The sequence below is a fragment of the Salvelinus alpinus genome, chromosome 7, assembly GCF_045679555.1.
Source record: "Salvelinus alpinus chromosome 7, SLU_Salpinus.1, whole genome shotgun sequence".
NCBI lineage: Eukaryota > Metazoa > Chordata > Actinopteri > Salmoniformes > Salmonidae > Salvelinus > Salvelinus alpinus.
In genome coordinates this window covers 28,921,901-28,947,787 of record NC_092092.1, presented here as the reverse complement: position 1 = coordinate 28,947,787, position 25,887 = coordinate 28,921,901, and the positions used below count along the sequence as shown (strand labels likewise).

Sequence of the window (25,887 nt, the reverse complement as noted above, 5' to 3'; positions counted from 1 at the left end):
AATAAGAATTTTAATGTCTAACGCTCAATTCAGAAGTGTGAACACTAGATCATTACCCCTATAACTAAATGGAAATACATACATTGCACTAATATAAAAGCTTTATTGTATTGTCAAAACATGTTTACAAAAAGAAAAGTAAAAACAACAAAACTGAAGCAAAGCATGTTGGACTGTCCTGTCTTCACCTCTTCTTGAAGCCATACTTCTTCCGTTCATAAAACAGGTCCGTTTTTGAGCTGCCCAGGTTCACAATCTTGGGGCATCCGTCTCGCTGTAGGGTCAAACCAAGAAGTGTAGAGAGAGTAGCAACTGGTTAGAGCAGGTATAAACCAGAGACTGTGTGAAAAAAAATAGCTTAACGGGTAGTACATATTGGGAAGATTTTATGACAAGCCGAACATGTTCTGAGCCCAGAAAGTATTCACACCCCTTGACTATTTCCACATTTTGTTGCATTACAGCCATAATTAAACATTTTGTGAAATTGAGAGTCATCACTGGCCAACACACAATACCCCATACTGTCAAAGTGGAATGTTTTTTTTTAATGTTTACAAATTAATAAAAAAATAAAGCTGAAATGTCTGGAGTCAATAAGTATTCAACCCCTTTGTCATGGCAAGCCTAAATAAGCAAATTTTTACTCCTGAACTTAACAAGTTGCATGAACTCACACATTAAATGTGCAATAATAGTTACATGATTTTTAATGACTACCTCATCTCTGTATTATTTTAAACAGACAGAGGAATAGACATGTGAAGAGCGGACGGGGAGAAGCAGATGAGTGAGGGCTGGTAGGGATGCGGCTACATCTGATATGTGAATGAAAGTGAAGTGGATATTATTGAACCTGCATACAATAGACTAGTGGCTGTTGATTAAATTCAACTGACTTTATAAACATTGCATAACAGGCGCCAGCACGTTCTTTAGATCGGTCTGGCAGAAAAGGTCGCTAGTATCATATGAAACGGTACTAGGGTATTCTAAAATGTTGGTATCATGGTGTTTTGGTACCGGTATACCTGTGCAACACTATTAGAAAGCATGCCCACTTTGACAGACAGGAATCTTTATAATTTCTTTCCATGGGAAAATGTGGATATGCTTTCCTCTAATATTTATGGTACACCATTGTCTTCTGACAGGTGGTATGACTCCTATGCGATGCTCATCCTTCAACCGACAGAATCGTTGCGCTATCTGACGTGAGACAATGGGTTTAAACTGGATTGCTGAAAATTACTCTAAATTATAGAACCACTTTCATTTCAATTTCCTGCTTAGACATCTATAAATTGTTTACAACATTAAATGTTGCGAAAGGAGTAGAAATCAAATTTCATTGGTCACACACATATTTAGCAGATGTTATTGCGGGTGTAGCGAAATGCTTGTGTTCCTAGCTCCAACAGTGCAGTAGTATCTAACAATTCACACAAATCTAAAAGTAAAAGACTGGAATTAAGAAATAAATATTAGGTTGAGCTTGTAAAATAAGTACCTGCACACACTGTTGAATTATCCCTTATAGTTTATTCCAATGTAGTTTATATTAACTATACAGGAGCATTCAACAGTGTGCAGATCTTCCTACTCCTTTTACAATCTGAGTGTGATAAAGGGGTGAGAGGGTAGGACACCTACATCTTTCTCCTGGATGGTGCACTCCTTGCAGTAGTAAGCATCAGACACCCCGGGACCTCCACAGATGACACAGCGCCCCTGGTACGACCCGTAATTGCATTCGTCACAGATGCGCACCAGAGTGCACGGCCTCACATACGAATCACAGATCACACACTTTCCATCGCCTGGGAGAGTGGGGAAAGAGGGATGAGTGTGTTAATGCAATTTTGAACTGAGCCATGCACATAAACAAAGCCATCAAAGTGTTGAAAATATATAACCGTTCAGAAGTTTGGGGTCACTTAGAAAGGTCATTGTTTTTGAAAGAAAATCAACTTTTACCATTAAAAATACATCAAATTGATCAGAAATACAGTGTAGACATTGTTAATGTTGTAAATGGATATTGTAGCTGTTAACAGATTTTTCATGGAATATCTACATAGGTGCACAGAGCCCCATTATCATTACCATTATTAACACTCCTGTGTTCCAATGGCAAGTTGTGTTAGCTAATCCACGTTAATCATTTTAAAAGGCTAATTGATCATTAGAAAACCCCTTTGCAATTATGTTAGCACAGCTGAAAACCGTTGTGCTGATTAAAGAAGCAATAAAATTGGCCTTCTTTAGACTAGTTGAGTATCTGGAGCATCAGCATTTGTGGGTTCGATTACAGGCTCCAAATGACCAGAAACAAAGAACTGTCTCCTGAAACTCGTCAGTCGATTCTTGTTCTAAGAAATGAAGGCTATTCCATGCGAGAAATTGCCAAGAAACTGAAGATCTCGTACAACGCTGAGTACTACTACCACCTTCACAGAACAGCACAAACTGGCTCTAACCAGAGTAGAAAGAGGAGTGGGAGGCCCCGGTGCACAACTGAGCAAGAGGACAAGTACATTAGAGTGTTTAGTTTGAGAAAAAGACTCCTTACAAGTCCTCAACTGGCAGCTTCATTAAATAGTACCCGCAAAACAGTCTCAATGTCAACAGTGAAGGCGACTCCGGGATGCTGGCCTAGGCAGAGTGCAAAGAAAAAGCCATATCTAAGACTGGCCAATAAAAAGTAAAAATTAAGATGGGCAAATGAACACAGACACTGGAACTCTGCCTAGAAGGCCAGCATCCCGGAGTCGCCGCTTCACTGTTGAAGTTGGATTAGCTAACACAACGTGCCATTGGAACACAGGAGTGATGATTGCTGATAAATGGGCCTCTGTACGCCTATGTAGATATTCCATTTAAAAAATCTGCCGTTTCCAGCTACAATAGTCATTTACAACATTAACAATGTCTACATTGTATTTCTGATACATTTGATTGTAAAAATGGACAAAAAGTAGCTTTTCTTTCAAAAACAAGGACATTTCTCAGTGACCCCAAACTTTTGAACGGTAGTATATATATATATATATAACTGCAGGGTGTATGGGGTTAATCTGAGGAAGTGGAGAAAAAAGTATTAACTACACAGTTTGGGAGAGGGGGACATTGACTTCTGTCTATTGGGTCATTCCATAGGAGTTCAATACCTCTCTGACTGCATGAAACCTTCCATACATGTTAGCCTGAAGTAGTCTAAAAATGACTTTTTAGACCTGAATGTCAAAACATCCAGGAGATCAAGATGCTCAAAGTTGACCTGTTTTGCATACCCCACCCTACCATCACAAAGTCTTCGTCGCTGAAAAATATAAAACGGTTGATTTTGATATAATATGAAAACTATGTTTTTGTCACCCCCTTTAAACATTGATGATATTAAAACGCGTAAACTCAATGTTTTTTGTTGTTCATACATGTAAAAATAGGGTCTAAGCTACGTCATCTGTGGTATTTGTGTTGTGCCTGCCATCGTTTGAGACACAGCATACTCTTGAATACAGGGTGGGTGTCATGCTTTGGCTGATAAATGTACTAAAATGTGAATTAAGTTGAAATTTCTACTTTCAAATGGTACCACAAAGATGGTTGAGGTCCACTCATTAAATAATGCTGATTTGAGTGGGAATAGATGTCAACTTGAATGGGAATGTCTATTCTGACAGTGGGTGGGCCATCTTACTGGTAGTAAAATGGGTGTTGAAACCAATTGTTATTCTCTGTATTTCTTTTCCCCTTGACATGGTCAAATAACTGAAGCATAGATTGGTAACTTTTTTACAGAAACTAGAGGCCATGAGTAACTTTGTCAAAAATAATGGCACCAGTTCGCCTATAGTTGGCACTGTTATAAGCAGTCTCACTTAAACCCTCATATCCATCACCCTGTTTGACATAGAGACTTGAAACGTAATTTGTACGTGTCTTTCTTCATGCTGAACAGATTTGCCTTAAGGATTCACAATGTCCACCAGGATAGATTTTCCTCCATCTTGGACATTTTGGAAAACTTCTTATAAACCATAATTTAAATAACACAAAATAGGCCATGGTACATCTCTTAGTTTGAGAAAAGTGAAGGGATTGGTTAAGAGATGGCCGAGTTATGGATAAATCAGGAAATGCAATAATCCTCTCCACAATGGCCTATCAACTTGAAACTTTTTAGGGTCATTACCATGATGAACCATGTTAAGTTTGACATCGATATCTTAAAGGGGCAATCAGCAGTTGAACCAGTTTTGGTAAAAAGCTGAGGGATGGGGCTGCAGAAATGTAACCACAAATGTATAGACCGAGCTATGGAAGCAATGATTGACCATCCATGATATTAAAATTAAAGTCCAACCACGTTGAGGCTATTTAGTGTTTGTTTACATTTTCTGTAAATGTAAATGTTTGTTTACAAACATTGGAGTAAAACAAGATTATATTTTGGGTTCTGATGAGTTACGACAGTTGAACTAAGCTCATGAGGCATTTAATCAGTTATAAAGGATAATGGGTACTTATCATTAATGTATAAATCCAGGAAGAGGAAAATATTAACAATTCACTTTGACTATGTAACGCTAATGCTTAAAATATATTTTTTTAAACTACTTCTCATGGACCTAGTCAGATTCATTCCATATTTGTTTTTGGGACTCAAAAATAGTCCTTAAAGAGTTTGAGGAAATAGTGTTGATGCATTCAAAGATGGCCACACTACACCAGTAGATGCACATTAGCACATACGCTAAAATGTTAAAAACACTTCATCTTCTTCTCATGAACCATAGGACCAAATGACACAAAATTCAGAATGTAGGTCCATGGTGCATCTTAACTTGGTTTGAGAAAAGCTAAGGGATTGTTCAAAATGCCTGAGTTACTGACAAATAAGAAATTCGATTTTGCGTGTCCATTTAAACCAATGTAAATCCACTTCACAGTTGGCAATCAACTTTAAACTTGACATCCCTAAGATGAACCACACTGAATTTGGTATTGATATCTAAAAAAAAAAAAATGAAACTATTAGCAACTCATTCTTTACATTTGTAATGCTAATGCTCAAAATCATCTTCTCATGAACCATACTTCAGATTCACTCTAGATGTTGTGTTTAGACTCATTATACCAGTCTAATCTTTTTGAGAAAGAATTGTTACTGCACTCAATTATGGCCACACTGTACCTATAGATGCCTGTTAGCACATATGCTAATGATAATAATACCTTTTAAATCTTCTGCATTCAAAATCAGCCACGCTACACCACTAGATGGCACCCTATCACACCAGGGCTATAAGAACTGAACCAATGGACATTGAACAATGAAATGTGGCATGTAAACCTCATACGTCCTTAGAAGCTGTGTGAATATAAAGTCACTGCAACCTTAGATGGCTGCCCCAGACCAGTTGGTGGTCAGTGGCATCATAGGATACTAGCGCAATAACTATTGATCAAGTGGGCTTTGTCTCATGCAAATTAATGTTAGATTTAAATTATGTAGATAAACAATGTCATGAATATAATTCATAAATCTTAACACAAACCATTAGTTTATACCAATTCTGGGGTTAATTTGACTAAGTAATGACTTTAAGAATGATTACCTGCTGCATTCAAAGATAACCAACCTACCAGTAGGATGTATTCATGGATACCAAGGGAAGGCAAGCTTCCCCCCAAAATTGACGACAAATAATTTATCTTTCATATCTCGGTTTCATACATTTCCTTCAATTCGCAAGAGGCTGAATGTATCTCACCAGTAAAAGCAACCGAGCAAACAAAACAGTGCCCCTCAGTCTGTGTAGCGTATCTATCTGATGCTGTATGGTCAGAAAGAGTATGACATTGTTGCCGCCCGTAGCATTGAACGCAAGGGAAGCCAGCGAGCATTAGCCCACCCCTTCCCCCCCAAAATCTAAAATAATAGCCAATCAGCATTGAGCTAAACCGAGTGAGCTCAGCTGTGAATAGTCCTGAGGCACCCCCAAATAAGAACATCAAGGGAGGCCAGTTTGAATTTGGCATCACACCAATCAGCATCACAAGCCAAACGTAATTATTGACCAATTTTTTTAAATGATTGTTGCATCTCATTGTATTGTTGTTCTCCGGGGGCTAGCTAGCTAAAAATCGCCCCATTGCTAAATTAGCCATGGATGGAGAATAGGATTTGGACTTGTGGCTTTACTTAATTCTCCGTACTGGCCAATGATTATAACGGCGATTCTGATCCAACCATACATTCATGCATTGTGCCCCTGGCCTGAGAGAATGGAAGTTCAACATGTAGCTAGATGTAGTAGGCTAATGTTAACTAGCTTGCCTGGCGCATCATTGCCCATTAAACGAAGTTAGGCTAGCAAATCAAGTATTTTAGCAAGGTAGCCTAGGACAACACAAACTAAAAACGTGAGTCATAGACCATTTAGGCAAAATGAAATCACAGAAATCAGTACCATGGACAGCCACGTCATATGTCGCGTACGTTGATTGGACTAAATAGTTTTTGTTATCAGTTAGTTGTCACTGTATTAGACTATGCATCGGTGATTAAATGAAGTTGAAATGGTGCTGGAATAGTGGAGGCAGCTCGTTTTCTTTGCGATTTACTTTAGAACCACGGAGTTAACGCAAGTTGTGTAGTAGTCCAAAAATGTAGTAAACATTACCTTGCTTGACCATGCTGTCGGTCATGTAATTGTTGTTACATGCAATATGTTTTGTGGACTTCACCGTACAGATGTTGCTCACCGGTTTTGTAATGAAACAAGTGTGTGGTTTAATTTATTCTGCCACTGTCTTCTTATTGTTATTGTCTCAGCCTTATGCCTATATAGCCCGGTGTCAAGGCATATGAACTAACAGGTTATAGAGCAAATACAATTATCACAACACATTGGTTGCAATATGGCTATTTTTTGGGGGGGGGGGGGATTGGCCTCCCCGATGGTTTTACCCACACACCGCTACTGCAACCTACAGCACTAGACTAAACTTCACTTACGTATTGAGAGATAAACATGGTAAAGCTTTTACTGATTGGGTAACCCGGTATTTCCCGCCAAAACCAGGTGTCATTCAAAAGCATTATAAAGCATATAAATATCTGGATTTGATTAGAGCGTTAAGCGGCATGAAAATTCAAACCCGATGCTACCTGAGCCGCCATATATCAAATACTGTAACGACCCTGGGTTTATAAGCGCGGAAATCGACTCTGCTTCAGGAGCATGCTTTTGCGGCACAGTCGATTGCGCGCCTGACCTGGGGCTAGAGGGTTCAAGACCTGCTCTCTGCTGTCTCATTACATTGGTGTCAGAAGTGATCGGATCTTGCATCCACGACAGTGCGTGTGCTTGGCCGGTGAGTGCGTTCCTGTAAGACGTAGAGTCGCAAGCTAGCGCGAGGACGCGCTCTTTGAAAGTAGGGACTAGTGTAACGACCCTGGGTTTATAAGCGCGGAAATTGACTCTGCCGCATGAGCATGCTTTTGCGGCACAGTCGATAGCGCGCCGGACCACGGGCTAGAAGGTCGAGGGTTCGAGATCTGCCCCCTGCTGTTTCATTACAATACGTTTTATGAACCCTACATTAACAACATGTAATGAGCCCAAGCCCAAATGACTGTGCCATTATCCAATACATATATGATATAGGCACATTGCACATGACAGAAAAACCATTAACGCCCATAGATGTTGCTAGCTATAGGTGCTCTTGGGTAAATAAATTAAACTAGCTCCAGTAGGCAAATCTTTGAGAGTGAAACATATTACTGAATTGTACTATACTGTTTTATATGGACTGGAATTATACACATTGTTTAAACAATGATAAAGCTGAAGAAAACATGTGATTCTGGTGCAGCACACGCGGCCTACAAAGTTATAAGTATAGGCTAGCGAATTTGATTTTGAAATAATAGGGCCTCTTTGTATAACTATTAGGCTGACTCATATACTGTACCTTCCATAATATTTCCTCAAATGTTAGCCTACCACCTTTTTCTCTCTCAATTGTTGCTTCATTCCTTCCTCGCTTTCAACAGTTAAATGAAATAAGTTGTCCTTATCTTCATCATTCTAATGTCATCCTTTAATAATATAGGACTAGCTTTAGATGCAGTTCTCTTTACAAATATCAAATGGTTATGGGTCTGAATAAATAACTGCTGTACCCTACCGCGTTCACACTTCTTTCAAACTACCTGTGAGTTCTATTGGGCTGCTGTATTTAACATTCAGCAACAAAGAGCTTGCGTCCCTCTTCGAATAGTGTATTGGTATAAGAAATGCAAAAAATTTAAATGTCCAGCAAGCTATTCTAGTCTAGCTATTCCTGCATGGGACTCCAAGGGCTAATGAGCGTTTTTTGAGGAGAGGCCAGCGGAGCACAGGTGCTTGTGTATTGCACAAGTGACAGAGGCTATAAGTTAGAAGCTTATTAAGATGGCGAGGAACCTCCTCGCGCAGTACAAAACATGATTTAATATTTTCCTGAGTTCTCTGGTTTTTGTAGAACCACCTGCAACTGGACACGGACATTTAACCTTTCCCGAGTTGAGAACGAAGAAGGTATCGCCAAGAGCAGGTTAGTTTAAAAATCTATGGTGACGTTTTGTATAAGCTAAGCTGTATCCTCGAGTATGGAAACACAGTTGTCACATATCTTGCGTAACAAACTATAGCTAGGTAGGGTATGTAAAATGGGGTCAACATTGAGCACCTCTATCTCCTGAATGCCAAAAAGTCACCTTCTGACCACTTCGGCCAACCATGTACGAAAGGTTTTATTTAGCCCAATATTTGACTAAATGAGCCTGACGTTACTCATTAGTGCAAGGACCTTATATGTTGTTTAAAGGTCGAATTGGCTCTGGAAGCCAAACCAGCCAAATACTCCATCTAAACGTGAATCGATTCTCAATTGTGATACGGCTCTACTTTAATATCAAATCAAAATAATTTTACAAATGCAAAATACACACTGTTTTAAGACAGCTGCAGCCTACAGTCTTTTTCGGTGACAAAACGTTTGTGGCGTTTGTCTACCATTTACACACAGGTGTTCGGAGATGCAGATAGCTAACGTTAATTAGCACAGGTAGTGCACCGTCTTCAATCTGCTTTCCTTAAACAAGCGCTGTAACATGGAAATATGTCTGCTTGGGAACCCTAAACCTATAAAAAGGTATCAATTAAACATTTTATTTATTGCCAATATGAAAGATAAAGCCCTTATGCTTTCAAAACCGTACCGCAAGCGATATGTGTTAATGTTCAAACCGAGCGTCGCGGCCCTTAACAGCCCCCGAGACATGACCCTATTTGAGACAGACATAGATGTAAAGTTGTGAACGTTTTATATTGAAACTTACATTTCTCGCACAATCTTCCAATAGCTGAAAAGTAAACAGAAATCAGTTATTGAACATGATTGTATAGTAACTTAGCCAACAAATAATTGTTTCATGAAGCTGGCTACGCGAGTAACGTTATGTAATCAATAACAAAGTTGAGTCAATTTAGCTTCAATATAGCTAACTATAACGTTAGAAGGCAAGTCAAAGGGTTGACGAAGAAGCAATTTATGGTAACGTTAACTAGCTAAATGAATGAACAACATGTGCTAACTGCCCCTAATAGCATGTTAGTTACTGTAGTAGCTTAGCTAGCTAGCCACTATCAACAAAAGGCTTGAGCACAGCAATAACCCATTCACAGCACGGATAATTGCTGACAAGAAGTTAGTACTAATACAATCATATGCAGTAAAAAATAAAACAAACAGCTTACCGACACCGGCTTGTTTTCTACAAAAGATCAAATCTGGATGATGTTTAGCCATTGTCGTCGAACGCAGGACATGCAATGGCTATGTTGAACTTTGACCCTTTCTTCTTTTCTTTTCTTTTGGTTTAGTTTCTTTTTCGGATCATATTATTTTAGATTATTTCACGTTAGTTAAAATATTATAGTTATGGATATGTTAGTGAATTAATCTGGCTAAATTCAAAGGGAGAATAATAAATATGAACTGCACATAATTCATCCCGGGGTCCTTGCAGCTAGGTATACAAAATATTAGATACAAAATAGAAGGATTTAATGTTTGGCATTCATGTCGCATATTAGTTAAGAAAATATATTATATATACATTTCTGATTTCAAAATTAGAGTAGGACACAGAAAAGCTATATTTCTAATACAACTTTACACGTGCGTTCTATTTTCCTGCAAAGACACGCGACCTAGACGGCTACAAAACCTGACGTCACCTCTGTTCGACACATCTTTGTCAGTGAACAAAATGGCGATATACTGTCTTACCGTTGCCCGGCTCCAGGTAGGTGACAGTTTTTCACACATTTTATCACATTTATGTACCATCGATGTGTGAGAGTTCACTTTCAAATATAAGTGAATGCACTTTGTATGTGGACCTGATGTCTATATATAATGTTTGTTTGAGAGCGTACGAGCAGTCTTGCCGACTACCCAGGTCATCTTGTCCTGAGTCAAAGCTTCGTCATGAACTCAAGTTTGTCATTTCCACACAAATATGGCTTTTTAAAGCCATTTGTAATGTTGAAAATTGGACGAAGGTGCCCTAATGTAAGATGTCTTGCGCTCTATATGTCATTTCAACCGAGGACACGTTTGTTGGTCGCAAGGTTAACGCAAGGTTAGTGCGCATAGCAACCGCACAAGGCGCTGGCAAGCACGACGCAGTATGTTCGGTGAAAACACGGTTAGACTAGAGTCCGGAGAGAGGGGTGTCATTAGAAAGCAGTTTGTCATACGAGACCTTTCTGGTCTTTTTATTTTTTTTATCTCAAGTCAAAATGGATTTATTGGCGTTATGCTAAGATGTTTTTATTTTATTTTTTATCTGATCTCTAGAGCTGTTTGATATTCATAGGTCTGGTTTCCTCCCCATACCTTTGAGTGACAGTACCTCCTTGGTGACACGGAAAGAAAACAATACCTGTTTATTGCTGTATGTCTCAGCTGTATGTCTTAGCTGTCAGTTGTATGCCTGGGTTCAGGGATTTTAATTGAAGGACTCATTTAGTGCTGATTAGTGACTAAACATAAAAAAATTCCAGATAACTTTCTGTCTTTGTATTTGACGTTGGCATGCTGGCAAACACATGCATATATTCTCGAATGCTTGTTAACCTCACATTGTGCCAATGATCTCATCTGGTTCCATACAATGGAAGTTCTTAAAGCCATCCAATTCCACTGCTCCCATCTAGAGGCACAGGAAGAGCTGTTTCACCTTGAGCTAGAATGAGTCTTTATGTGCTCAACAAGAAAATGTTTACGTTTTTATTGGCAACTCCCAGCCACATAGTGCTCTCTATACACACACACACACATAACTTTGTAATAAACCCACCCTTCCCTTTTTATGGTTTATTTCATTGTGGGTACAGGCACACTTTTTCATCCAAGTTGTTTACTCATGGGCTATAGTACAGCAACCAAATACTTATCTAACTCTAGGCCCAAATTATTTTTATGTTCACTTTTTTAAATTATTATTATTATCTCTGTCCCCAGCTTGCCCTGGGCCAGGGTGTGCGGCGCATGCACGTGTCTGCAGCCTTCAATGCCAAGGCCAAAGTGTCAATGAGCCGCTTTGAGCCCAGCAACTACGTCAACTATGAGAAGCTCAATGAGAATGTCAACATTGTGCGCAAGAGGTCAGTATGCCTCTCTGTTTACACTAGAACATGTGCCTGTTTCACTATGTTTACAGTGAGATGGGTGGCAGGCCTGTTCTAGTGTGGTGCCATTCTGTTTCTTACTTAGCCAACTTCAATGTCAGCTGTACAATTAGAGCTACGTGTAGCCCTTAACAGTAACTCTGCACACTCTCTGCCCTCCCTTTCAGACTCAACCGTCCCCTCACCCTCTCAGAAAAGATTGTCTACGGCCATCTGGATGACCCTGTGGGGCAGGACATTGCCAGGGGCCGTACATACCTGCGTCTGCGGCCGGACCGCGTGGCCATGCAGGACGCCACAGCCCAGATGGCCATGCTGCAGTTCATCAGCAGTGGCCTGCCCCAGGTGGCTGTGCCCTCCACCATCCACTGTGATCATCTGATCGAGGCCCAGATTGGAGGAGCCAAGGACCTGGCGAGGGCAAAGGTGAGAGGTCAGGGGCAGGCCTCGAATTTCCCGGTGACAGCGACGGCCGTCTCCCCCCTTTGTGGCCATAATGCCCCCTAAAAAAATCCATGCCTCGCGGCCAAAGTGGCTGAATATAATAATCTCCCGGCTGCCAATCGCTGTACTCCTAAGCACCTCACTCACATGGCTCTCTCATATCTCAATTCTTATTGGCCAATGTCCATCAAGTCATCTGGTCCTTATCACAGGCCTCGCAGCTCTGAAGTAGGCTACAAGTGAAGACCCACACATTGGGGATGCAACGGTGTGTGTCATTCTTATTTAATGTTGAGGCACACATTGAATAAGTTAGAACTGTCCACATTTACTTTTCCTCAGTCAACAAGATGCATAACATTTAGCAAAAGCAATAGACTATGTCAATCTACTATCCTCCCGTAGTACGAAAATATACCTTTTCTATTGCTCAGCTTGTTTTGTACGATAAATAAATATTCCAAACAGAATCTGGAACAGTTGTGGGATGATAGATCCCAAATTCATAAAAAAAAAAAAAAAACTTTTAAAAGCAGTTGGGCTGGTGCAACAGATCAGAATTTTTTGCTTAATATGTTGATAAACTGTTATTTCTTCACAGTATACGTGCACAAGACAGTAGGCTATATGTGCGACTCTTCCAAAATGCAATTAGCGGGAAAATGTGGCAAATGAAAATATCCTTTAGAAAGAGGGAAGATATTAAGCTACAGCTAGGATTGTGTCTGGCTGCTGGACAATGAAAGTTGAACATGAGAGAAATAGCCTACTGGTTTCAATGATATGAGGAAGGGTTTATAAAATAATTCCCTCAACATTCCTATGGCCAGAATTTGACTAGGCTATTTTGAAGTAAGGTAAGACATGCCTCATAAAATAAAAAGTCCAGGTTTGAAACATTTTATGGTTAAATGGCTTCAAAATGCTGACTGACTCCGCTCAGATTGCAAGGTGGGTGACGTTGTGGTGCGCAGCAGGCAATGGCCTATCTTGAGTATGTTGACAGAATCAAGCCTTTAGGCGATAATATTAATTATCCTACATTATATTTTTCATTCAAGTTTGGCTACATTTTCTGGTGCCTCATGTTGGTGTCGACATGAGATGCTGTAGACAATATGCATAGCCTATCACCTACACTTTGACATAGCTAATTATTTTAGTACTTTTTTCTTAACCAAAAAACACCAGCTTTTATGTTTTCAAATGCATTTATTGTCTCTTTTGGTTAATGTCCTTGGTGACCTAGCAGGTTGGGCACCTCTGCAAGGCCAAATGACCTTGCCCCTAAAATCATGATATTTCAGTCCTGGTCAGGGGGATGGAGGCAGGTAGCCTAGCTGTTAATGGCTTTGGGCTAGTAACGGAAAGGTCGCTGGTTCAAATACCGAGCTGGCTAGGTGAGCGATGCACTTAACCCTAATTGTTCATGTAAGTCACACTGGATAAGAGCGTCTGCTCAATGACTAAAATGTAAAATCATCAGTCCTGGGGGATGGACTAGGGAATAAAGTACCAGTAATAATATTTGTCCTTTTCTCTTGGTCCTTAGGATATTAATGCGGAGGTGTATAACTTCCTGGCCAGTGCTGGAGCTAAATATGGAGTGGGCTTCTGGAAACCAGGCTCTGGCATAATCCATCAGGTACAGTAACAAGGCTAATCTGAAATTACACTTTTGAAGGCACTATTTTTCCTAGTGTTGATTTATGGTAATGCATTCACTTGATTATAGAATTACATTCCAATAAATTGTTTATGAATGTATGTCCAGAATTTCATTATGTTAACGTAATGTTAACAAGATATTGCACATTTATAATGAAGAGCTATGTTTGCAGTGGTAAGTACCATATTTGACTACCATTTCAGATCATCCTGGAGAACTATGCCTACCCAGGGGTGTTGCTGATTGGCACAGACTCTCACACACCCAATGGTGGTGGACTGGGCTCCATCTGCATTGGAGTGGGAGGGGCTGATGCTGTTGATGTCATGGCTGGCATCCCCTGGGAGCTCAAGTGTCCCAATGTAAGTGTGATTCCCAGTTTATATTTAACACAAACCTTATTCCTGAAGTCCCAGTAATATAGTACAGTGGTATAATGCATTTCTACAACTGATACTACATAAACATCACTTAACCATGTTCTCCAACGTCAGGTTATTGGGGTGAAGCTGACAGGCAAGCTGTCAGGATGGACATCCCCCAAGGATGTGATCCTTAAGGTTGCTGGGATTCTGACCGTAAAGGGAGGTACTGGAGCCATTGTGGAGTACCACGGACCTGGGGTGGACTCCATCTCCTGCACAGGTCAGAGAGAGGGAGGACTTGGTTACCTCTGCAGTCTACTGCACACTTCATAGGGGTTATGTAGTCAATAAGACAGTTCATAATCTATCTAGGATGGTGACCAGCTGATCTCTGGTCTAATATACTGTACTTCTGTTTTTTTTGTGCTCCTCACACCATACATAATCATCAAGTGTTTACTATCAAGCCACATTGGGATTTTGTGTTGTAGAAATGCCTATAGTAACCTACAGACCATTGTGGGTTTTAGGAATGGCCACTATCTGCAACATGGGGGCTGAGATTGGAGCCACTACCTCTGTGTTCCCCTACAACCACCGCATGAAGACCTACTTGGAGAAGACTGGCCGTGGAGGTCAGTCAGTTCATGTCGTCAAACACGTCTATGTGTGTGATGTGCAATGATCTCTGGTTATATCCTGAATATGTTTGTGGAAGTCCTGGGAATGCGTCTCAAATGGCACCCTATTCCCTATATAATACACTATAAGGGGAATAGGGTGCCATTTTGGACACTCCCCTGAAAGGGTTGTCATTTCTTTTTAAAGAGCTGTTTGATCCATTTATCTGACCCGTTGCCCTCCCTATCTCAGACATTGCTGCCCTGGCTGACGATTACGCTGATCTGCTGGTTCCTGACGCGGGCTGTGAGTATGACTCAATGGTCGAGATCAACCTAGATGAGGTGAGTGCCCTCCCCTGCTCTTTCTCTCTCTCACACACCTCCACGCACCCAACCTAACCATGCTACTTTTCTTTGTCCCTCCTAGCTGAAGCCCCACATCAATGGGCCCTTCACCCCTGACCTGGCCCACTCCATGGCAGACATTGGGGCCACGGCAGTGAAAAATGGCTGGCCCCTGCAGGTCAAAGTGGGTCAGTGCAGCCTTCAGATCCTTTTGACCTCACAGCTGGCCACTGGCTCTCTCAACCATGTCTCTGTTTAGAGCTATTTTTGTGCTATTGCTGTGCTATTACTATATTATTAACTATACATCTGGCTTTAGCCTTGTATACTGATTTATAGATTTTCTACTGAGAAAGTAGACATGCAGCAGGTGGCTCCTTAAGCTCTCTGTCCCCTCCCCTCAGGTCTGATTGGCAGCTGCACCAACTCCAGTTATGAGGACATGGGCCGCTCTGCCTCCGTGGCCAAACAGGCCCTGGACAAAGGTCTGAAGTGCAAGGCTGCGTTCACCATCACCCCCGGGTCTGAACAGATCCGCGCCACAATCGAGCGAGATGGATATGTGAGTCCCTGGGCACGGGCAGATGTCTAGTATAGGGGAAGGGGATATGATCAGGGATGTCTTGGGTGCTGGTCAACAGGATAACTGTTGTAAAATATTGTTAACATCCTTGACTCTTAGGAGGATGTCAACTTTGGCACAACTCTGCTCTAGTTTTAAGGGCATCATATGTAGTCAATTTGTAATTGGAGCCTTGGATGTTGATATCTTCAGCAGGAACTACTTCTACTAGCTGCTCCTAATTGAAGCTGTATGTTCTGTAGACAAAGATCCTTGGTGATGTTGGTGGAATGGTCCTGGCCAACGCCTGTGGACCCTGCATTGGACAGTGGGACAGGTAATAATTAGTTGACTTACTCATTTATGTTAAGAGCTATTAGGGTGATCTTATTACTGGCAGTCATGAGTCATGACAGCAGTAAAATTCAATGTGACAGTTGAGTCACGGTAATCTCCTGTTATGCACTCTGGACATGCATTAGTAGTACGATCATCAGGTTGCTAATGGCCTGGTACTCAGGGCTCTACTGTCCTTCAAACCACTCTGACATCAATGCAAATATAATCGCAAATTGCATGAAAACGGAATACGCTTTTAAAACTCACCTCACTGTGATTGATCAATTTGAAGAAAGAAGTTCAACAGATTGCAACTTAGTGGAAAACAGTTGTGGATGTCTCAAAGCCTAACACAATGAAATGGACAGCGTTTTTCTAAGGTGATGATTAATTCAAAACAGCCATATGCTGTAAGCATAGGCCTATATTTGAGCCCAAGAACACTGAATTAAAATAATGATTGTGTCTTTATACAATACATGGCTTACCGCATAATATACATGACAGGAAAAGATGTGTATATAAAAATATATATATATAGGCTGACAATACCTTTTAGCTACTATCTCCTTCATTCCTTTCTCCAGTGTGCAGAGAGAGGGGCTGTCAACAGTTTAATCAAATGTTTCGTTGTGAAAATATGTTACTGTTCACTTTCCCAAATTAAGCACTGGGTATCTGCAGGAACAGGTTTGGGTGGAATTTCACCTGTCGTGCAGAGAAATTACTCAAGTAGCCTATCCAACAGAGTGAAAAACATACCTGCAGGAAAGTGGCATCTTCGCTATTCCAGTATATACGGATGACGTTTTTTTATTTTTTTATCTTGCCAATTTAATAATGGGCCGTTCTAAATCAAAACTAATTTTACATGAGTAAAGACTAGATTAAATGGAGAGTAGTCTGATGGGTGAAAATATAAGGAAACGGCATGTGCAGCCTGAGGCAAGGTAGTGGCAGCTTTTTTTTCTTTTTTTCTCTCGACTTTCTCAAATCATCAATGCCGATAGTCGCATCATGTACAGTGTATTCGGAAAGTATTCAGACCCCTTGATTTTCCCCCCACATTTTGTTACATTACAGCCTTATTCTAAAATGAATTAAATAAAAGCAATTCCTCATCAATCTACACACAATACGCCATAATGACCAGGAGACATCTGTTTTTTAGAAATGTTTGCAAGTTTATAAAAAAGATACCTTATTTACATAAGTATTCAGACCCTTTGCTATGAGGCTTGACATTGCGCTCCGGTGCATCCTATTTCCATTGATGTTTCTACAATACAACTTGATTGGAATCCACCTGTGGTAAATTCAATTGATTGGACATGATTTGGAAAGGCACACAACTGTCTATAAGGCCCCACAGTTGACAGTGCATGTCAGAGCAAAAACCAAGCCATGAGGTCAAAGGAATTGTCCGTAGAGCTCCGAGACAGGATTGTCTCGAGGTGCAGATCTGGGGAAGAGTACCAAAAAAAATTCTGCCGCATTGAAGGTCCCCAAGAACAGTGACCTCCATTCTTCTTTAATGGATGAAGTTTGGGACTCCCCCTAGAGCTGTCCGCCCAGCCAAACTGAGCAATTGGGGGGAGAAGGGCCTTGGTCACTCTGACAGAGTTCAGCTTCAGAGTTCCTCTGTGGAGATGGTTGTCCTTCTGGAAGGTTCTCCCATCTTAGCAGCACTCCACTAATCAGGCCGTTATGGTAGAGTGGCCAGATGGAAGCCACCTCAGTAAAGGGCACATGAAAGCCCGCTTGGAGTTTACCAAAAGGCACCTAAAGGACTCTCAGACCATGAGAAACAAGATTCTCCAGTGTAACGAAACCAAGATTGAATTCTTTGGCCTGAATGCCAAGTGTCACGTCTGGAGGAAAGCCATTTTAGAATAAGGCTGTAAAGTAACAGTGGAAAAAGTCAAGGGGTCTGAATACTTTCCGAATACACTGCTTCTTTTGATTTCTAAGGTTTGTATCCATTCACAACTAAAGTAGCAATTAACTCTAAATCTAGCATACAGAACCATTTTCTAATGATCATTTTTACACTCAATATAGCCACTTATGCACATGCTCCTGAATGGGGAAAAATATCCTTTTTATTTTATTCAGCTAAGTTCAATTATATTCTTCTTACTATAAAATAATGGCACAGAATTTATAAGCATATCTTGTCTGCAAAATGAACAATCCTACGACATGGTGCATAGCCAGATAACATGCAGTAGGCCAACACATATTCTGTTCTTCAGAAATACGTTATGATATGAAGAAAATGTATCTTTAGACCTGCCTAAAATTGATGGATATAGGGCGGACCCCATTTAGTCGATAGGCTTTTGGTCGACAGATTTCTTCAGTCACGTATATAGCAATAAAAAAATTGTGTACAAGACACTTGTCTGATTCACACTTGTATGAGTGGACTAATCCATTGTGGAGGCCGTGGGGATGGCACGGTCCATCACTAAGACGTGCTACTGAAGTTGTATAGGGTTATTATATAAGAACAATGGTGCAACACGATAACGATGCACTTTCTCCCGCGTTAGATAGCGTTCGCTGTCCGCGGTTCTGAAACATCAGTGCGCTTTTGAATTGGCACCTTTTCCTAGACCATGTTGCTATGTGCATAATAGCAATGTTACCCAGCATATTGGTGGTGAGAACCAATGCGGAGGCAGCAGTGGAGTTAGAAGACGGCATGGTTTGCACAAGGTGCTTAAAGTACTTGAATTTGGCGCTCTGAAATTCAAGTACTGGAAGGCCTTAAATCAGACATTTTCTGAGTTGGTACTTTAAAATTAAAACCGAAAATGATCACATGTAACTGCAAGGCAGTTACATGACTTAGGTGCCTGCCGAACCTCACACCGATAGCTAAAATGCCGGGCAAATGTAGATGCCTGTTTTTTATTCTGTAATGAAGGCTTTACACTTTGTTGTTAGGGTATTGTTTATTTTGTGTTTGAAATTGTCTCAAAATATTTATAATAACCCATTTCTTGGTCTTATTGTTATTATAATGATCATAATAATACCTGTCATTAACATTAGTAGGCTTAGTATAGCAGCCTTAACCACCATCGAGCTGTAGGCCTAACACGGAACCCAATCCGGCTGCACGCGTGCGCTATCGTGCATAAATATATTTTGTCCCCCTACACCAAACACGATCATGACACACAGGTTAAAATAGCAAAACAAACTCTGAACCAATGACATTAATTTGGGGACAGGTCGAAAAGCATTTAACATGTATGGCAATTTAGCTAGTTAGCTTGCACTTGCTAGCTAATTTGTCCTATTTAGCTAGCTTGCTGTTGCTAGCTAATTTGTTCTGGGATATATACATTGAGTTGTTATTTTACCTGAAATGCACAAGCTCCTCTACTCCGCCAATTAATCCACACACAAAGCGGCCAACCGAATCGCTTCTAGTCATCTCTCCTCCTTCCATGCTTTTTCATCTTTGAACTTATATGGTGATTGGCATCTAAACTTTCATAGTATTACCACGACAACCGGCAAAACCGTTCGTCTTTCAATCACCCACGTGGGTATAACCAATAAGGAGATGGCATGTGGGTACCTGCTTCTATAAACCAATGTGGAGATGGCAGGACTTTAAGCGCGATCTGCGTTGAAAAGGTCTGGCACGCTTATTTATTTAGTGTTTACATTGTTCCAAACCATCAGACAAATTATACTGTAATCTAACAGCACCTGTTTGGTACACATGCACACAGCGCTTGCTCCTTACCTTTTTCTTGATCGCCAGTATTTTCCACAACTAGTCAAATTTATTCCACACATCTGACTTCCCTTTTCCCTCCTGAGGAAGCAGTAAACGTTCCCCCGTTTTCAAGTTTATTTGTCATGTCCTCTGCATCCATTTTGCGATGCATACATGTGTCACGTAACGAGAGGAACGGTTGCTGGAATAGGGCATGTTTTTCCTAAACAAATGAGGGATTCTGCAACAGAACTTTTGTCAAATGGCTGTTATTATTTTGCAGGTTCAGTAACACGGACAGCGCAGTAAACACTGCTGTTCTGTGCTGGTCGCTGCAGCAGGGAGGAGAGAGGGAGAGACAACGGGTGCTCGTCAGTCTCTCGATGTCTTTATTTATTTTTTAACACTGCGCAGGAAGTCTGAGCCGGTCCAGCACAATCAAATCTACTGCGGACGGACTCCCTCATGTCTTTTAATTATTTCATCAAACAGTGCACTCAAAGCATAAGACAAGCTCAGTGCATATAGTTGATTATGTTAAAACACATAGGATGTGTCTAAAAATGAAAAATACACGTTTTAAACATTTCTACCAATTTTTTGGTAGAACAGATTACTCTCGGTCACCCAATATATATTTTTTTGTTTAGGATAGTCCTAAAGGGATATATTGTGACGGTGTATATTCAATTGATTTTGTTCCAAAGGCGCCAAGACCCGCATCAGCAGCTTTTGTGTGGAGGCCTGGAGATGCTAAACGTGTTTGTTAATTAACATCAATTACTGTGAGACCGGCAGACTTTTGCATGACAATAACCAACTGACTAAATTTCATGACTGCCACAGCCCTATTTATGTTCATTCTGTTATTCATTTAGACTTAAATGTGTCTTAAAATATTGGATGTGCTTCAAATAGCATCCCCGTAGGGCTTTGGTCAAAAGTAGTGCACTATATAGGGAATAGGGTGCCATTTGGGATACAGTGTTAAGTTGATGTTTCTGTTCAGGCGTGATGTGAAGAAGGGAGAGAAGAACACCATCGTCACATCTTACAACAGGAACTTCACCGCCAGGAATGACGCCAACCCAGCCACACACGCCTTTGTCGCCTCCCCTGAGGTACTTTTAGGACGCTAAATGCACCTTATTTTGTGACTTTCTCTTTTCTCACTCGCATATAAATATTATACACTTGCGCACACACACCTTGCCTCCCTTGTCCTCTGCTCCTCCAGATCGTCACAGCCCTGGCCATCGCAGGAACCCTGGATTTCAACCCCGAGGTTGATTACCTTACGGCCGCCAATGGAGAGAAGTTCAAGCTGAAGCCCCCCAGTGCAGACGAGCTGCCCAAGTTGGACTTTGACCCCGGTCAGGACACCTACCAGCACCCCCCTGCCGAGGGTGGCTCAAAACTGAGGGTGGACGTCAGCCCCACCAGCACCCGGCTGCAGCTGCTGGAGCCCTTTGACAAGTGGGCCGGAGGTGACCTGGAGGACCTGCAAATCCTCATCAAGGTCAGGGGTCAAAGGACACACTGGGGTCTGTTCAGGAGGGTGTGACATTATAGAATGTTCAGATAGAAATGTATTTTGTAACTGAAGACTCCTTTTAAAAATGTGATCCTTTCCAGTCAACCTTACTCTTCTTCTCCTTTTCCCATTCCACCATTCATGCTCTCTCTCCAGGTGAAGGGGAAATGCACCACAGACCACATCAGCGCCGCTGGTCCATGGCTCAAGTTCCGTGGTCACCTTGACAACATCTCCAACAACATGCTAATTGGAGCAGTCAACATCGAGAACGACGGCGTCAACAAGATCAAGAACCAGCTGACAGGAGAGTACGGCGGTGTGCCTGACGTCGCCCGCCATTACAAGGTAAGCGCCCCGGATGATGACCCTTGACCCCTAGCTCAAACCACATCCTCATTTGAGATCAACAAGTGTACTTTTCGCTCTAATTTCCCTTTGAAAGTCTGTCTCGTTAAGACTCAGACCCTTTTATCAATTTTTCCAAGAGGGATTGATATCGATTAGGCATTCCCTTAAACATTTGGCCATCAATGTAAGAAATTAAAATTGATTAGGGATTTTAATGGTTTCCCTTTTCTTTTCTTTTTTTCCCTTTTTTTTTAAACTCTCCTCACCTTCCTCCTCTCCCAGGCCAACGGTCTGTCGTGGGTGGTTGTGGGAGATGACAACTACGGTGAGGGATCCAGCAGAGAGCATGCAGCCCTGGAGCCCAGACACCTGGGAGGAAGATGCATCATCGTCAAGAGCTTTGCCAGGATCCACGGTAACTTACTACAAGATCCACGTAGGGCTGGGCGTTATACTGTATTTTACTATATACCGGTATTGATGCACGGACCGGTTTGGGTTTTTACTATACCTTCTGTAACGCTATTTGAATGTTTGTTAAATGGTCAATGCAACACAATGTTGATGACGATGATGTTTCCACTTTGATCTTAATATAAATCCACAAGCGTTTCTTACATCTGCAAACAGCTAGTTTGTATTTTCTCAGCAAGTTAAGCTAAATTGTGTTAGCCATTAATGCTAATCGCTAACTAGCTAATAAAAGTACTGAGTCAAAGCAAACGTAGCTAGCTAATACAGCCTGATACCAGTGCTGGTGGAGGCCTAAATCCGCATGTTTGTGCAACAGTATCTTCTAAATCAGAGGAATAGGCGAAGCATGAATATGTTGACTACATGAATAAAGATTTAATGTAGCCAAAGATTATGGGGTCCCCTAGGAAACACTGAACATCACTTTGGTTACTACCCTGTCACAATAACTAGTCGAAGGCATTTTCATTCGTTGTCATGTCAAACAACACTGTATTCAAAGTGACCACTATTATTTATATTCTAACTATAAAATAAACATTCTATTTCCATGATTCCAAAAGTTCACCCGTGTTTTGATCTAAATCGCAATTGCAACATTTGGTTAAAAATGAGGCCTAGGGGCCTCCCGGGTGGCGCAGTAGTCTAAGCTGTGCCACCAGAGATTCTGGGTTCGAGCCCAGGCTCTGTCGCAGCCGGCCGTGACCGGGAGGTCCATTGCCCGACGCACAATTGGCCCAGCGTCGTCCGGGTTAGGGAGGGTTTGGCCAGGCAGGGATATCCTTGTCTCATCGTGCACTAGTGACTCCTGTGGCTTATGGTGTACGGTGTTTCCTCCGACACATTGGTGCGGCTGGCTTCCGGGTTGGATGTGCGTTGTCAAGAAGCAGTGCGGCTAGGTTGGGTTGTGTTTCGGAGGACGCATGGCTCTCGACCTTCGCCTCTCCCGAGTCCGTACGGGAGTTGCAGCGATGAGACAAGACTGTAACTACTACCAATTGGATACCACGAAATTGGGGAGAAAAAAGGGGTAAAAAAAAGAGGTTTCTTTTTTCATACTGTGGAAATTTTCAAATGAGTGCAGAAATTGATGTAAATGCAGGAAATTGTTTTTGTTGAATTGAACAGTATAAAACGATCAGAATGGAGAAAGACCCATTGAAATAATTTAGAATAGGTGTTGCGCACTACTCATAAAGCAAATGTAGAACTTTTATTAATCAATAAAATAATTTTTTTATTAATCAAATACATTATTTTGGCCATATCGCCCAGCCCTAGATCCACGTTAACTTACAACAGGATCCACGGTAACTTACGTACAGGCTAAAAGGAACAGTTTGTGTGTAAGCAGAACATTGCATCTACATTGCTTCCCTCGCCAACTTCCTTTTCAACATCCACCCAACTAACCTTTTTTCTTTCCTTCTCTCTACAGAGACGAATCTGAAGAAACAGGGAATGCTGCCCCTGACCTTCCAGAACCCCGCTGACTACGACAAGATCCGCCCAGACGACAAGATCTCCATCAAAGGACTTGCAACCTTCGCCCCAGGAAAGGTGAGTGGCACTTACACCAATCTGTAGGCTTTTGTTCCAGCCTATCATGAACTAATCATGGTCTAAATGAGACTGTCCAGGATCAGAATCGCCCACCTCCAGATTAGGGTCTGGGACTTTGTTTCCAGAAGGTTCACATGTCTGTAACTCTAATGGTGTATCCCTGCCCCTCCAGCCCCTGTCTACAGTAGTGAAGCACAGTGACGGCACCAAAGATGAGTTCCAGCTGAACCACACCTTCAACGAGACACAGATCGAATGGTTTCAGGCCGGCTCGGCCCTCAACAGAATGAAGGAGCTCCAGTAACTTGAGAGAGGGAAGAAGAGCTACGAAGACAGGGGGAGGGGTTGAGAGGACAAGGGACATGCTGTGTTTTAAAGATATGGGATGTCTCAATAGTCTTGAATGGCTTCCTCCCTCTCCTTATGTTTATCACTGATCTGTAAGGTAAAAGTACTTTTTAATATGAGCTCCATTTAACCAATCAGTGATGAGGGAGAGGAGGCGACTTAAGAGTTTTGAGACGTGGTAAAGAATAAAATATATGACGATTCTGGTCCAGTACAATCATCAACCACTGCATGTGACATCCACTGCCCTGCACTGTATATACAAGTCAAGCACAAACCACAGAACTTTTCATATGTAAGAAACGCATCAAACTTTGCAGTACAGATAGGAGTGCATACATACAGATGGGTACTACTGTAGAGTTGTTTTAAGGTACTGTGAGTTGCTGTGGTAGACAGAGAATTAACTGTCTGTTAGGCATGAATGTTGTCTCGCAGATACTGTATTCAAAGGGACACTTACCATTAAGTGTCATATGTACACACCAACACGCTCTACTTTGAGCGGAACATTAACCTAATACGCTGCCAATTGCAGCGCCTCCTGTTATCAGTTCAAACCGATTGGTGAGGCTTGAAGTCTGTTTCAGTCAGTCCTGTAGTCACTCACCTTGCCTCTGAGTTGCACCAGTCTAGCACTGTATCTGTTGCAGGCGGCACGATCTATCTGCGTTAGTGATCGAGTGTCTGCTTTGTCCTTTCTGCTCTATCCACACGCCGTATGATGTGTTTTGTTAATTTTGTTGTAGATTCTTCAAAATACAAAGAATAGAATACACATGCTGGTTAATACAAGGCGAATAGATTTTTCTATATGTGTATGTTACCTCCTTGTAACAACATCCCACCACCACTGAATAATAATACAACACAGGTCAAAGCTTCAAATATTTTAGTGATTGTATTTTTTCTCTCTCAAAGCTTGGATGTGCATTGACATGTTTAATGCGGTCTCCTCATAGAGAACAGTTTGATTGGACTACCAGACTCTTTTGCCCTGTCTTGTGTGTTTTTTTATTTATTTTTTGCACTCTTATCTAATTTTACATGTTAGTGCCCAGAGTTTGTCTGAGTCAGGTAACTTGGCCAGGGAAAAAATCCTTGTCTTTACCACTGAAGTGAACCTGGTGTCAAAGACACCTAAAGCACTCCCATTGCTTAGCAGTGTATGGGAACTCTCTCAAACATACTAGCTAACTCTGCCTAGAAACATATCCGCAAGGAATTACACATTTTATGAATTTTTCTGTATTTTTATAAAACACATTTGAACATCGAATCCCAACTGCATTAAAGTTGAGTGACGAAGTGCAGCAGCTTTCCGAGTCTGCTGTGCAATGGGAGAAATGGTACCATGGCCTCAATGTCTGTTCGATATAATTCCCTCACCCCCCCAGACAGGTCATGGCTAGAAAGGATCCAGCTTTTGTCAAATTAACATCAGATTTGACTTTTCGTAGCAGGTCCTGAGAATTAGGTTAGGAAAAGGGTTAGGGTTAGTTAAAATGAAGGGAGAAAAATATACTTTTGATTTTTAATTTGACAAAGCTGGATCCCTTCTAGCCTTGACCCCCTAGACAGGATACACACTCATGCCAAACAATCTCGATCTCTACTACTATCATCACCCCCCTCCTGTCTACAGTATGGAAAGTGTCTGGATCCATGTGTATTTAAATGTCTTTTTCGGTGTTCTTTTTTTCTGTATTGCAGAAATGAGTGCTATCCAGTTGCAATGGGTTGTAAAATAAACTGACATTTCAATGACTATA

The 25,887-nt window shown here is 41.4% G+C and overlaps 2 protein-coding genes across 2 annotated transcripts; one reads left to right on the top strand and one right to left on the bottom strand.

Moving 5' to 3' along the window:
• Window positions 1-83: 83 nt before the first annotated feature.
• Window positions 84-10,362, bottom strand: LOC139580157 (PHD finger-like domain-containing protein 5A). Its single transcript, XM_071408699.1, has 4 exons — window positions 9,819-10,362; window positions 9,401-9,424; window positions 1,654-1,820; window positions 84-274 (listed from the first exon to the last, which is right to left on the bottom strand). Exons 1-4 carry the CDS (start codon window positions 9,868-9,870, stop codon window positions 185-187), a joined length of 333 nt encoding a protein of 110 aa, XP_071264800.1. The 5' UTR covers window positions 9,871-10,362; the 3' UTR covers window positions 84-184.
• On the top strand, window positions 10,266-25,887 carry LOC139580155 (aconitate hydratase, mitochondrial-like). The gene is made up of 17 exons (XM_071408695.1): window positions 10,266-10,369; window positions 11,593-11,735; window positions 11,927-12,185; window positions 13,756-13,848; window positions 14,076-14,234; window positions 14,367-14,517; window positions 14,768-14,872; window positions 15,111-15,202; window positions 15,288-15,393; window positions 15,610-15,767; window positions 16,031-16,104; window positions 20,855-20,966; window positions 21,083-21,364; window positions 21,536-21,727; window positions 22,013-22,145; window positions 23,643-23,764; window positions 23,940-25,887. Exons 1-17 carry the CDS (start codon window positions 10,334-10,336, stop codon window positions 24,069-24,071), a joined length of 2,349 nt encoding a protein of 782 aa, XP_071264796.1. The 5' UTR covers window positions 10,266-10,333; the 3' UTR covers window positions 24,072-25,887.

Bases quoted from the DNA above. Each gene is read 5' to 3' on its own strand.
- LOC139580155 (XM_071408695.1), top strand. From the start codon at position 10,334: ATGGCGATATACTGTCTTACCGTTGCCCGGCTCCAG. The intron at 14,518-14,767 runs GTCAGAGAGAGG...TGTGGGTTTTAG, and splicing joins GGACTCCATCTCCTGCACAG to GAATGGCCACTATCTGCAAC. The intron at 16,105-20,854 runs GTAATAATTAGT...GTTTCTGTTCAG, and splicing joins TGCATTGGACAGTGGGACAG to GCGTGATGTGAAGAAGGGAG.
- LOC139580157 (XM_071408699.1), bottom strand. From the start codon at position 9,870: ATGGCTAAACATCATCCAGATTTGATCTTTTGTAGAAAACAAGCCGGT. The intron at 9,425-9,818 runs GTAAGCTGTTTG...TTTACTTTTCAG, and splicing joins TAGAAAACAAGCCGGTGTCG to CTATTGGAAGATTGTGCGAG. The intron at 1,821-9,400 runs GTAAGTTTCAAT...CCACTCTCCCAG, and splicing joins TGGAAGATTGTGCGAGAAAT to GCGATGGAAAGTGTGTGATC.